This window comes from Otolemur garnettii, unplaced genomic scaffold (assembly GCF_000181295.1).
Source record: "Otolemur garnettii isolate 467f Iridium unplaced genomic scaffold, OtoGar3 scaffold00003, whole genome shotgun sequence".
In the NCBI taxonomy this organism is placed as follows: domain Eukaryota; kingdom Metazoa; phylum Chordata; class Mammalia; order Primates; family Galagidae; genus Otolemur; species Otolemur garnettii.
This window is the reverse complement of record NW_003852398.1, coordinates 42,894,737-42,908,267: the sequence shown is the minus strand read 5'-3', so window position 1 is coordinate 42,908,267 and position 13,531 is coordinate 42,894,737. Positions and strand designations below refer to the sequence as shown.

Sequence of the window (13,531 nt, the reverse complement as noted above, 5' to 3'; positions counted from 1 at the left end):
ACAGTCTCACTATGTTGCCCTGGGTAGAGTGCTGTGGCGTCACAGCTCACAGCAACCTCAAACTCTTGGGCTTAAGTGATTCTCTTGCCTCAGCCTCCCAAGTTGCTGGGGCTACAGGCGCCTACCACAATACCCGGCTATTTTTTGGTTGCAGTTGTCATTGTTGTTTAGCAGGCCCGGGCCGGGCTTGAAGCTGCCAGCCTTGGTGTATGTGGCTGGTGCCTTACTCACTGAGCTATGGGTGCTGAGCTAGATATAAATCTTTCATTTTCATCGGTTTACCTGTTCATACTACAAGAATTTAAATGTACTCTGTGACAAAAGGGCACTTGATTGATTGGCTACTTTGTTGTTTTTCTGCAAAGAATCTACTTGAATAGATGCTACATACACATGTTTGCTAATAATACCTACAGTATTTGTCCCTAAAATCCTTTTTTTTTTTTTTTTTAGAGACAGAGTCTTACTCTGTCACCCAGGCTCCAGTGCCGTGACATAATAGTTCACAGCAACCTCAAACTCTTGCGCTTAAACAATCCTCCTGTCCCAGCCTCCCGAGTAGCTGGGACTACAGGCATTTACCACCATGCCTGGCTAATTTTCTATTTTTAGTAGAGATAGTGTCTTGCTCTTGCTCAGGTTGTTCTTGAACTCCTGAGCTCAAGGGATCCACCCACCTTGGTCTCCCAGAGTGCTGGGATTATAGGAATGAACCACCTCTCCTGGCCTTCCCTAAGATCTTTAAATACTTTATAATTCTCAATATCCTTAGTTGGGAATGTAATAAACTTATAATGGGCAAAGCCCTAAACAACTGAATTTTAAAGAATGCTAAGAAATCCATTAATTGGCTTGGTGCCTGTAGCTCAGTGGTTAGGGCACATACACCAGGACTGGCGGGTTTGAACCTGGCCCAGGCCTGCTAAACAACAATGACAACTACAACAAAAAATAGCTGGGTGTTGTGGTGGGCACCTATAGTCCCAGCTACTTGGGAGGCTGAGGCAAGAGAATCACTTAAGCCCAAGAGTTTGAGGTTACTGTGAGCTGTGACATAATGGCATTCTACCAAGGGTGACATAATGAAACTCTGCCCCCCACCCCCCAAAAAACGTCCTCACTTCCTTTATCTTGTAAGTTTCAATACACCTAAAAATCCTATATAAATGCGCTTTTTTATACAATAATGGATATACAGGAAGTGTAGACATAATCCTACGTCTACAGCCAAATTTACCGTTAATTATCTTAGAATAGGATAGTTTTATCAGTTTTATAGAATGAGCTGCATTTAATGTGCCAGAATTGAGGTATATTTGTCTGAGACCAAGAACTATTTTCAGTTTAGTTTGTGTCACCAGCATGAGAAGTATTTTTATAACAAATTCAATTACGTTTAGATTATTAGCAAAATGACTATCATTAAATCTAAAATATATAATAAAATTAAATACAGACCAAACATTTAGTTAACTAAATCATAAAAATTCTAGTCAGGCGTGGTGACTCACATCTGTAATTCTAGCACTCTGGGAGGCCAAGGTGGGTCAAATGCCGGCAGTATGAGACCAGCTGGAAGAAGAGCAAGACCCTGTCTTTACTAAAAATAGAACAACTAGCCAGTCATTGTAGGGCATGCCTATAGTCACAGCTACTCGGAAGGCTGAGGCAACTCGGAAGGCTGAGGCAAGAGTAAGACTTTTATCTCAAAAAAGAATAAAAATAAAAACAAAATAAAATAACTAAATTTGTTTTTAAATTCCTTTGAATAATTCCATCCCTCAAGCATATTCAGAGACCTGCCTACCTTTTTGCTCTTTGGAAAGCTGTTCAGCTTGGTCCCAAATTTCGGTGGCATAGAGGAAGTTGGATGTAACTTGAACATAGCTGGCTGCCATGTGGTGGATCCTCTGTGGAATGGTTACTGAAGAACCACTTGCTGAAGCACTAGTGGCTCCAGAAGAATGATTTCCTGAATTGCCTGGTGAAAGCTTTGGAGAAACAGGAGAAGGCATCCCAACAGCTTTGCTACAAACAGAGAAACAGAAAGTATGTTCATAAGGACATGGTGAACATTATGAAATCAACATATTATTGACCCTTCCCATATGAAGACTTTGTTTTTAGGAGTCTAACTTTCTTGCCCCAAGAGGAGTGCGTCATAGCTCATAGCAACCTCGAATTGGGCTCAAGTGATCCTCTTGCTTCAGCTTCCCAAGTAGCTGGGACCACAGGCACCTGCCAAAACACCTGGCTATTTTTTTAAGAGACGGAGTCTCACTCTTGCTCAGGCTGGTCTTGAATTCATGAGCTCAACTGATCCACCTGCCTCGGCCTCCCAGAAAGCTGGTATTAGAGGCATGAGCCACTACACTCAACCCCCCTTTATGAAGATGCTTGAAATTTAAAGATTCTATTAAACTAGATGGGTTCCCAGAAAAATACAATTTCTTCTAAATAAGTACTAAAGGGCATAGTGAATTATGATCTTATCTATTTAATGAATAGCAACAGAACAAGCGATGAGAGTAGCAGGTTCAAAGACTTCAGAAGACAGATCACCTCACCCTCAGCTCAACACACTTTCTATCAATTCAGGCATATAATTTCAGATTTTTCAAATTGTTTTGTAGAGGTTAGATGGAATTCATATTTAACTCAAAAAACAGGGATAGTAGATAGAAACATCTATTTTTTTTTTTAATTTTAACTTAAATATAGATGGGGTCTTGCTTATCCAGGCTAGTCGTAAACTCTTGGCCTCAACCAATTCTCTCACTCCAGGCTCCCCAAGAGCTAAGATTACAAGTGTGAGCTACCACACCCAGCCAGGAACATCTTCTCTTCAGTTCCATAATTTCTGATGTCCACAGCTAATTGAGGCATAACCCTCTCAATCAACTGCAATTATCTCAAGCTTCCTGCCAATTAAATACTTCTTAGAAAACATCTATGTTAAAAAATCTGGTAAGTTTATTTCAGACATATTTAAATTTGTAGAAATGTCCAAGATAATGATCATACAATGAAAAAAAAAATCAGGTCAGGCGCTGTGGCTCACGTCTCTAATCCTAATACTCTGGAAGGCTGAGGCTGGTGGATTGCCTGAGCTCATAGGTTTGAGACCAGCCTAAGCAAGAGTGAGACCTCGTTTCTAAAAATAGCCAGGCATTGTGGTGGGCACCTGTAGTCCCAGCTACTTGAGAGGCTGAGGCAAGAGAATCGCTTGAGCCCAAGATACCAAGGCTGCTGTAAGCTATGACACCATAGCACTCTACCAAAGGTGACAAAGTGAGAGTCTGTCTCAAAAATAAATAAATAAATAAATGAACAGATAAACTCAATTAAAAAAAGGTCTCATGGGGTTTTTCTTCTTTTGTTGCCTGTGGTAGAATGCCATGCCATCTCTGCTCACAGCAACTTCTCATACTCTTCTCAAGTAATCCTCTTGCCTCAGCCTCTGGTAGGCACCCACCTTAATACCTGGCTATTTTTAGAGACAAGGTCTCACTTTTGCTCAGGCTGGTCTTGAACTCCTGAGCTCAGGCAATCCACCCACCTCAGCTTTCTAGAGTGCTACGATTACAGTGGTGAGCCACCATTCTGGGCCAGGATTTTCCTTCTTTGGGGGGGTGGGTGGAGTGAGAGTGACTTGGGATGGAACGTAAATCACAATCATGCCCCTCTTATCAAATTCTGGCAGTGCCAAGGTTTCAGTAAAGATAAACCCCCTATGATAATCCAAGTACTAGTAATTATGGAAATCAAACTGTGAAGTGGGTTGAGGGCTATTAAAAACTCAGATTTCTGGCTTGGCGCCTATAGCTCAACCGGCTAAGGCGCCAGCCACGTACACCTAAGGTGGCGAGTTCGAATCCCCAGCCCGGACCCGCCAAACAACAATGATGGCTGCAACCAAAAAATAGCCAGGCGTTGTGGCGGGCGCCTGTGGTCCCAGCTACTTGGGAGGCGGAGGCAGGAGACTCGCTTGAGCCCAGGAGTTGGAGGTTGCTGTGAGCTGTAATGCCACGGCACTCTGCCCAGGGGGACAGCTTGAGGCTCTGTCTCAAAAAAAAAAAAAAAACTCAGATTTCTATAGGTGAAATGTCCCATCTCGAATCCTTTGAACTATATTCATTTATATTTCTGATTCATAAAAAAAGAAAAAATATAACTTTTAAAAGTATTTTATTAGAGATAGTTTTAGTTTGTTTTTTTTTTTCAGTTTTTGGCTGGGGCTGGGCTTCAACCCGCAAACTCCAGTATATGGGGCCAGCGCCCTACTCCTTTGAGCCACAGGTGCCACCCAGTTTTAGTTTTTTAAAGTGGTCATCTTTTCATTTTTAGAAATTGGACTATACCAATTCCACTTTTATATTATATATCTGTCACAAATAATATTTTATAGAATAAAATTTTACCTACCTTCCCAAGCCAGGTGATGGTGCTTGAGAATTATTGTAAGAATTCTGTGGGGGAAAAAAATGTACTTAGCAAATAAAACAAAAAATACACTAAAGTACTGAATATATTCAAAAGCATTGGGCTGACATTAAGCAGCTTTATAAATTTAAAATACCAAAATAAATGCATTTGTGCATGTATGTGTAAATGTACACCAAAAAGATGCTATTAAGTGAGAGCTGGGGTGTTCTGGAAGATTTAACAGAAGAGGCAAGGAAAGAATGAGTAATATTCATATGGAAAAAGGAACGGAGAGAGGGCATAGAGAGGTCATATTAAGTGCAAAGACTGCAGAAAAGAGAATGTATGTGGCCCACACAGCTTGCCTAAAGCAGAGTTTGGATAAAGACTAAGAAAGAGAGAGATCTGTGGGACAGGGTAAGGAGTTTGGATTTGACCCTGCAGGTAACAAAACAGTAAGTTACTAAAAGGTTCCAAGTCATATCAGAAGAGCATTTTAGGAGGATTTATGTGGTGCTGGCCTGAAAAAAAACAGAATAATGCTTTTTAGCAAATGGAAGTTAACAGTCTAAAAAGAACAACAGTAGTAAAAACTAATGATCACAAAAAGTATATATATGGCTATAGCATATGGCTATGTAAGTTCAATAATCAGATATATGTGCATTAAAAATTTTCCAAGAAACCTCACACTTATTTGAAAGGTCCCAAGCAGTAGTTCTATCACTGCTGTGTTTTACCTAATCATGAGGGCACTTGTGGGGTTGGGACAGGAGACTTTACAAATTTTATCTCCCTAGAAGCAGACTCTCTTTTTTATTTTTTATTTTTTGCAGTTTTGGGCCAGGGCCGGGTTTGAACCTGCCACCTACAGCATATGGGGCCAGCACCCTACTCCTTTGAGCCACAGGCACCGCCCAGACTGTCTTCTTTAATACATACCTTCAGGTGCTCCGTCAGTGTCTTTGAGTACTTCAAAGCATTTTCCTTCTTCAGTTTGAACAGCCTCAGGTATAGCAAAGACTGGCATCGCAGGCTAGCCAAGGGAAAATGGCAGTTTATTTACCAAGAGAGCATACTCTGGTCACATCTGCATAGCCAACCCTTGTGTCATGAAAAAGTACAAGACTGGCTCATGTGAGCAGACCAAGGCATAAGATCATAACACTAACCCTTAGGCAAAACAAAAAGATGTGTTCTTACTGTGATATATACCTGAGAGAGGGGAAAATGACTAAAAAACCTAGGACTAGTTCTCCCATGTGCATTAAAAACAAACACTAAGGGGCAGCATCTCTAGACAAAATTATAAATAATCTATTAAAAAACAAAACAAGGAAACCAAACATGGCTTAAAAAGCCCTGCCGATTAGCCCTGCCTACCTGTTTAATCACACTCACTTTTTTTTTATTTTTGAGGCAGAGTGCTGCCCCCAGTAGAGTGCCATGGCGACACAGCTCACGGCAACCTCAGACTCCTGGGTTCAAGAGATTCTCTTGCCTTAGCCTCCTGAGTAGCTTGGATTACAGGCACCCACCACAACACCTGGCTAGTTTTTTTAGAGACAAGGTCTCACTCTGGCTCAGGCTGGTCTTGAACCTGTGAGCTCAGGCAATGCACCCACTTCAGCCTCCCAGAGTGCTACGATTACAGGCATGAGCCACCGCACCCAGCCTGAAAAGTAGGGTCCAGCTAGTGCCAAAGCTGGTCTCAAACTCCTGGTCTAGAAAAGTAACCATATAAGATAATGGAGTGGCTAGAGATAGTGGCCCATGCCTATATTCCTAGCACTCTGGGAGGCTGAGGTGGGAGGATCACTTGAGGCCAAGAGTTTGAGACCAGCCTGGGGGACATGATGAGACCCCTTCTCTATCACCTCCCTTCCCAAAATTTAGCCTGGCATGGTGGTGCCCTCAGAAGGCGGACGCAGGAGGCCTGCTTGAGCCCAAAAGTTCAAGCTTATAGAGAGCTATGACTGTACCACTGCATTCCAGCCAGGGTGACAGAGTCAGACTCTTATCTCCAAAAAGGAAAAAAGGGAAGGAAAAAAAAAGGACAATGGAGGGTTCTAATATCGGTCCCAATATACCAGGGCTCCTGTCAACAAGACAAGGCAATGAATCTGAATCTGAGACTGAGAACAAAAATATTTCAGAAGGAATTCTCAGTTATTTCCTGTTTGACTCACCAAGAACAGATTTATGAGAAGATTATAAGAGGGTGATTCAAGGAGAATATTAAAAAGAGTAGCCACAGCACAGTTTGTTTTAAGTCCCATCTTATCAGAGCAGAATACAGGAAACTTTTTTTTTTTTTTTTTTTAAGACAGAGCCTCAAGCTGTCCCCTGGGTGGAATGCCATGGCATTACAGCTCATAGGAACCTCCAACTCCTGGGCTCAAGCGAGTCTCCTGCCTCTGCCTCCTAAGTAGCTGGGACCACAACCAACTATTTTTTTGGTTGCAGCCGTCATTGTTGTTTGGCGGGCCGAGGCTGGATTCGAACCCGCCACCCTGGGTGTACGTGGTTGGCACCTTAGCCACTTGAGCCACAGGCGCCAAGCCTGAACTCTGGAAACTTACCAAAGTACTGTGAGTCTTTTATCTGCAGCTGTAGCATCTGGTGCCAAGTAATTCTTTAGCTTCATTGTGTATCTGTGAGTTAAATTAACAAACAAATGACAAATAGACAAATGACTTCACCCTGATCTTATAAATTCTTTCTTCCTCAAAACATTAGAATTTCAAACCTAAATAAAGGCAAAAATACCTACTGAAGTAACTTGCTACTTTATTCAAGGAAATAAAGTATTAAGCATCCTCTTTAGCTTACTGTATATAATGTATTAGCCCCTTCCTAGATAACTGGAGAAATAATGTCGTTTCCCCCACAAAAATGTTTTCAGATGGGTAATGCGCTGGCATCATAACAAGGTTTGAGGGAGACACATATCGCACATCAGCAAGACAATCCAATCATTACACTTACACGAATTACAAAAAGGTCAAGAAATAATGTTACTGCCAATGAAGTCTTCTAACTTACTTGATGAGGTCCACTGTCTCTGAATACATAAGGAATGGGGATTTGGATTCCTGAGCACTTTTCTCTAATGCATTCCCACATTCAATGAAAGATACCACAGCATCAAGATAGTATACAGCTTTCTCAAACCTATCAGACTGAGGAAAAGAGAATAAAAACAACGAGTAGTGATCTATCACTGCTACAAATAATGCATGACAATATAAGTTAATTTGATCAAATACATAAATGTAACAGAATATGTACATACCAATGCGTCTGCATTGTGCTTTAGCTTCTTTGCTTCTTGTAAGTAATGGTCTGCTGAATAATTCCTGCAATGCACAAACTTTCATTATAAATAAAATCGCAAGTATTTTCACAAGATAATACTTATTCACTTCAATCTCTAGAACGAACCCTTCAGTTTTCATGTTGTCAAATAAAGAAAATTATTAAACATTCATTTCAGATTTTTCTCTGACAATTTTTTTTTTCCAGACAGAGTCTCACTTGGTCACCCTTGGTAGAGCGCTGTGGCCATTGTGGCTTACAGCAACCTCAAACTCTTGGGCTCAAGCAATTTCCTTGCCTCGGTCTCCCAAGTAGCTGGGACTACAGACAACTGCCACAATGCCCAACTATTTTCTAGAGACAGGGTCTCACTCTTGCTCAGGCTGGTCTAGAACCTGTGAGCTCAGGCAAGCCATTGGCCTCAGCCTCTCAGGTGTTGGGATTATAAGCGTGAGCCACCACACCTGGCCTTCTGACAAATGTTTATGTTAATTTAATAGCCTAAGTCATTTGGGGCCAAGTCATGACAAATCTACTTAGGAAAATAGAAACTAAGCTATCCAGCATTAAATAATAAATTACCCAAGTTATTTGAAAGATTAAGTATATATTAATCCTAGGATCTTACTCACCTATCATCAAAGGTAAGCTTTGTTCGTCGAGGCTTAGAAGAATCAAGAGTCGGTGCAGATGGAGGACAGTTAGAGGAGCTATTTGGAGCCTTTTCCTGACCAAAAAAACACATAGCTTCAGTGAAAAATATACGGAGATTAAAAATTAATACTAAGTAATAGTATTCCCTCAGTCTATAAAAAAAAAAAATTTCACTGCCTTCAGTAATTATTTATACTTTTTTTCTTCAGGGTCACAGAGATTTTATTTAAGAAGAACAAAGAGGAAGTTCAGAGTTAGAATTGGGTCCCTCTCATGGAGAAGAGAAAAGAGAGAGACCTATGTAACAGAAATATTCATTCTAATACTTACTAAGGATCTATGTAACACTATGGGACAGGCACTGGCCTAGGCACTTATTAAAACACAAGGAAGACAAAAACCTAGTAGATAAATGAAAATAGCAATAATAATATGTAATATTTACCATGTACTTACTATTTACCAGGAATTATCTATTAACTAATAATTCAACTAAGTACCCAGCACAGTCATTAATCCCTTAATAACCCTATGAAATACATACTGTTATTAAATAATATAAAAACGCAATTTCAAGAAGGTTGACTAACTTGCCCAAGTTCAGATAGTTTTGTACTGGTATTCCTAGGATTTGAATTTTAACACTTTCCTAAATTTTATTATTGCCTCCATGCAACAGCTATGACCCTGTCTCTTTACAACTGCTCCCCCATTCACCCATAACTTTAATACAAATTTTTCCATAATAAATAGGTAGAATTTATCCTATGAATGCACGGATGTCTCAACATTAGAAAACCCAATAATATGTAACTGTACTACTTGTACTAAAAATCTATTTTAAAGGAATCATGTAATAATTCTTTTCTTTTCTTGTATGATAAGAGCTTTTCAGTTATATCCATTACAGCTTACTTCAAAGAATAAATATAAAACTCCTAGCCTGACGCTTGTAGCACGGTGGTTACAGCGCCAGCCAAATATACCGATGGTGGCGGGTTTGAACCCAGTTTGGGCCAGATAAACAACTGCAAAAAAAATAGCAAGGTGTTGTGGCAGGCACCTGTAGTCCCAGCTACTTTGGAGGCTGAGGCAAGAGAATCACTTAAGCCCAAGAATTTGAGGTTGCTATGAACTGTGACACCATGGCACTCTACTGAGGGAGACATAGTAAGACTCTGTCTCAAAATAAATAAAAGTCCCGAGATTTGGAAAAAAGCCAGTTTTCTTTTTTCTTTTTTTTGAGACAGAGCCTCAAGCTGTCACCCTGGGTAGAGTGCCATGGCATCACAGCTCACAGCAACCTCCAACTCCAGAAGACTCAAGCAAGTCTCCTGCCTCTGCCTCCCAAGTAGCTGGGACCACAGGTGCCCGCCACAATGCCTGGCTATTTTTTTGGTTGCAGCCATCATTGTTGTTTGGCGGCCCCCTAGCCACTTGAGCCACAGGCACCACGCCCAATTTTCTTATTATAAAGTTTCCATGACCTTGGCTCGGTGCCTGTGGCTCAAGTAGTGAAGGCGCCAGCCACGTACACCAAAGGTGGCGGGTTTGAATCCAGCCCGGGCCCACCAAACAACAATGGCAGCTGCAACCAAAAAAATAGCCAGGCGTTGTGGCGGGTACCTGTGGTCCCAGCTACTTGGGAGGTGGAGGCAGGAGACTCGCTTGAGCCCAGGAGTTGGAGGTTGCTGTGAGCTGAGATGCTAGGGCACTCTACCCAGGGGGACAGCTTGAGGCTCCTGTCTCAAAAAAAAAAAGTTTCCATGACCTCCTGAATAGTATGTTGCAGCATTAACAAAAATGGTAAACAAGCAATAGGAGGTTTGAAGAAACAAGCACAAAGGCCTCAATCCTAACAGAAAGAGACATTCAGCAAGTAGCCAGACAGAGAACTGGAGTAGTGAAAGAGACCAACAGAACTGTCAGGGTCCTAAGTACATTAGCGCCAACATCAAACTACTATAGAAGAAAGGTGTTGGGGCTAGATGTTGTGTTTCATAATGGGATGCTGAGGCAGGGAGAATCACTTGAGGTTAGGAGTTGATGGCCAGCTTAGGCAACAGAGCAAGACCCTGTGTCTAAAAAAAGATTTAAAAAACTAGCAAAGTATAGTGGCTACATGCCTGTAGCCCCAGCTACTAAGGAGGCTTAGGCAGGAGGATCTCTTGAATCCTGGAGTTCCAGTCTAGCCTAATACTGCAAGTCACTGTCTAAAGGCGGGTGGGACAAAAGCTGTCTGTATTATCTTAATTTGAGAAGTTGTTCATACTGAAAATAACCTCAATTTAAAAAATTTATTTGCTGGCTCAGTACCTGTAGCACAGTGGTTAAGGCATTGGCCACATGCATGGAGGCTGGCAGGTTCAAACCCGGCCCGGGCCAGCTAAACAATGACAACTGTGACAACAAAATAGCCAGGCATTGTGGTAGGTGCCTGTTATTCCAGCTACTTGGGTTGCTGAGGCAAGAGAATCGCTTAAGCCCAAGAGTTTGAGGTTGCTGTAAGCTGTGACACCACAGCACTCTACCAAGGGCAACATAGTGAGACTCTGTCTCAAAAAAAAGAAAAAATTATTTGCTACATTTAAAAAATAACAATAACCTTTAGCAGTCTGATTTTTCAGTTCTCGTTTGCTTATTTAAGTCACCAATACTAGATATTTTTTTATTTCAGGTAGCTTGCTCCTAACCAGAGCATTTCAAAAAGCAAAGTAAATAACCTGATAAACAAACTGAGGGTCTATTAAAGTACAGCCTTGAAAAAGCCTCTTTTGGCTTGGCACCTGTAACACAGTGGTTACAGGGCCAGCCACATACACCAAGGGTGGCAGGTCTGAACACAGCCCCAGCCAACTAAACAACTGCAACAACAACAACAGAAAAAAAGCTGGGCATTGTGGCAGGAGTCTGTAGTTCCAGCTACTACTTGGGAGGCTGAGGCAAGAGAATCGCTTAAGCCTAAGAGTTTGAGCTTGCTGTGAGCTGTGACAACACAGCACTTTACCAAGGGTGACATAGTGAGACTGTCTCAAAAAAAAGAAAGAAAAAGAAAAAGCCTCTTTGATCCCCATCCACAAACGTGAAGAATATTTCCCTACATCATAAGCATGCTAGGAATGACAATAATTGGAATAATTCCAATGCTAGCTCACAGCTAAAGATTTTTTTCTATTTCATGAATCAAAGTCAAATAGCTGCTTTGTCACTTTATATAATAGCTTGCCTGTGAAGTTTAATTCTAAGAAACCCTAAGCCTCTTTCAAACAATATATAAGAGCTATATCTAGAACCTTTTGATTCTTAAAATAAAAAGTTCAATATGGGCTGTGGCTCTCACCTGTAATCATACATTCAGGTAGGCTGAGGAGGGCAGATTGCCCGAGCTCATGAGTTCAAGACTAGCCTGAGCAAGAGCGAGAGCCCCCTCCCCCCTGCTCTAAAAATAGCAGGCCTGTGGCAAGCTCCTATAGTCCCAGCTACTTGGGAGGCTGAGGCAAAAGAATAGCTTGAACCTAAGAGTTTGAGGTTGCTGTAAACTATGACACCATGGCACTCTACCAAGGGCATTAAAGTGAGACTGTTTCAAAAAACAAACAACAAAAAACTTCCATAAACAACTTTTTCAATTATCAGTTTCTATCTTTTTTTCTTATTTTTATAATTATGAAGTCTCACTGTATTTCCTATGCTAGAAAAACTTAGGACTTGAATTCCTGAGCTGGAAAAGTCCTCCCCCCTCAGCTTTCTTCTGTAACAAGGACTACATACGTGTCCCACAATACCCAGGGGTTTCTATCTCAATATGCATGAAGCAGCTGACTTGCTGCTTTCTTTTTTTTTTTTGAGACGGAGCCTCAAGCTGTCCCCCTGGGCAGAGTGCCATGGCATTACAGCTCACAGCAACCTCCAACTCCTGGGCTCAAGTGAGTCTCCTGCCTCCGCCTCCCAAGTAGCTGGGACCACAGGCGCCCGCCACAACGCCCGGCTATTTTTTGGTTGCAGCCGTCATTGTTGTTTGGCGGGTCCGGGCTGGGGATTCGAACCCACCACCTTAGGTGTACGTGGCTGGCGCCTTAGCCAGTTGAACTATAGGCGCCGAGCCTGACTTGCTGCTTTCATGGTCTCATTATCAGCATATAAATTATCAGGTTTACAACATACAGAAAGTACACAGGCCTACAAATTTAATGAGATGTCAAAAACATTTCAAAGTACAGTGTCACCTTGGTGAAACTACATAGCAATGAGTGATTTTCAAAAGCCTGAGGCTACCAAACCTTACCTTAACCTCCTTAGAACTACTAGAAGTCTTCCCTTCAGTCTTCTTCTGCTTGGATGTGGAGGAACTGTTTTTGCTGCTGCCACTATTCTCCTTGTTGCTGTTATTGCTTGACTTTAAGGAAGAAGACTGACTAATAGTTCTCTTCCGAGAGCTGTGTTCTGTTTTGGGATCTTTTGAAGGAACAGGCCCAGCAGGAGAAGGTAACAAATCCTTTTCTTTTGTAGTACTCTGCTTAGATGACCTGCCAAACCAAAGAAATGCTCTCATTTCTCACAGAGTAATAGAGTGTGATGGATTTTTCCATTTCTCTTTGCCTGCTTTCAAGACAAATTTATTTCTACCCACTGATTACTAGGACACAAGTGAAGTAAAATAAAACTGTAAATTCCATGAGGGCAGGCATCTGTTTCTTTCCCCATGGTTAAATATCCAGTGCCCCAAACACAGCCTATGATACAATAAACACTCAATAAATATTGGATGAATGAATGAACAAATAAATGAATGGTGAAAGAAGAGACTAATGAAATTAAGTTAGTAACAACTCTCTTGAAAGTTAAAGATAAGTTTGCCATCTAACCAGAAAGTGGTAATCTTTAAGTTCTACCCTATACTCACCCCAACTCTACCAAAAAAAGAAGAGAAGTAACTAAATTTTAATTGTTTTCCAACCCTCTTAGCTAGTGGTTGTCAACCTTCGTAATGCCACAACCCTTTAATACAGTTCCTCATGTTGTGGTAACCCCCAACCATAGAATTTTTTTTTTTTTTTTTGAGACAGAGCCTCAAGCTGTCCCCCTGGGTAGAGTGCCGTGGCATTACAACTCACAGCAACCTCCAACTCCTGGG

The 13,531-nt window shown here is 41.4% G+C and overlaps 1 protein-coding gene and 1 non-coding gene across 2 annotated transcripts in view; both read right to left on the bottom strand.

The window, feature by feature from the left end:
- AFF4 (AF4/FMR2 family member 4) overlaps positions 1-13,531 on the bottom strand; it is a 78,332-nt gene that overhangs the window by 4,314 nt on the left and 60,487 nt on the right. Inside the window, exons 12-19 of the mRNA XM_012807128.2 lie at positions 12,683-12,944; positions 8,376-8,470; positions 7,721-7,784; positions 7,471-7,607; positions 7,008-7,079; positions 5,368-5,461; positions 4,426-4,469; positions 1,808-2,028 (exon numbers count right to left, since the gene is read on the bottom strand). Of these exons, the coding sequence (XP_012662582.1) occupies positions 1,808-2,028; positions 4,426-4,469; positions 5,368-5,461; positions 7,008-7,079; positions 7,471-7,607; positions 7,721-7,784; positions 8,376-8,470; positions 12,683-12,944 (989 nt within the window). The remainder of the gene's footprint in view (positions 1-1,807; positions 2,029-4,425; positions 4,470-5,367; positions 5,462-7,007; positions 7,080-7,470; positions 7,608-7,720; positions 7,785-8,375; positions 8,471-12,682; positions 12,945-13,531) is intronic.
- On the bottom strand, positions 7,325-7,430 carry LOC111727230. The gene has a single exon (XR_002774832.1). It is a non-coding gene; the product is annotated as a small nucleolar RNA U13 (small nucleolar RNA).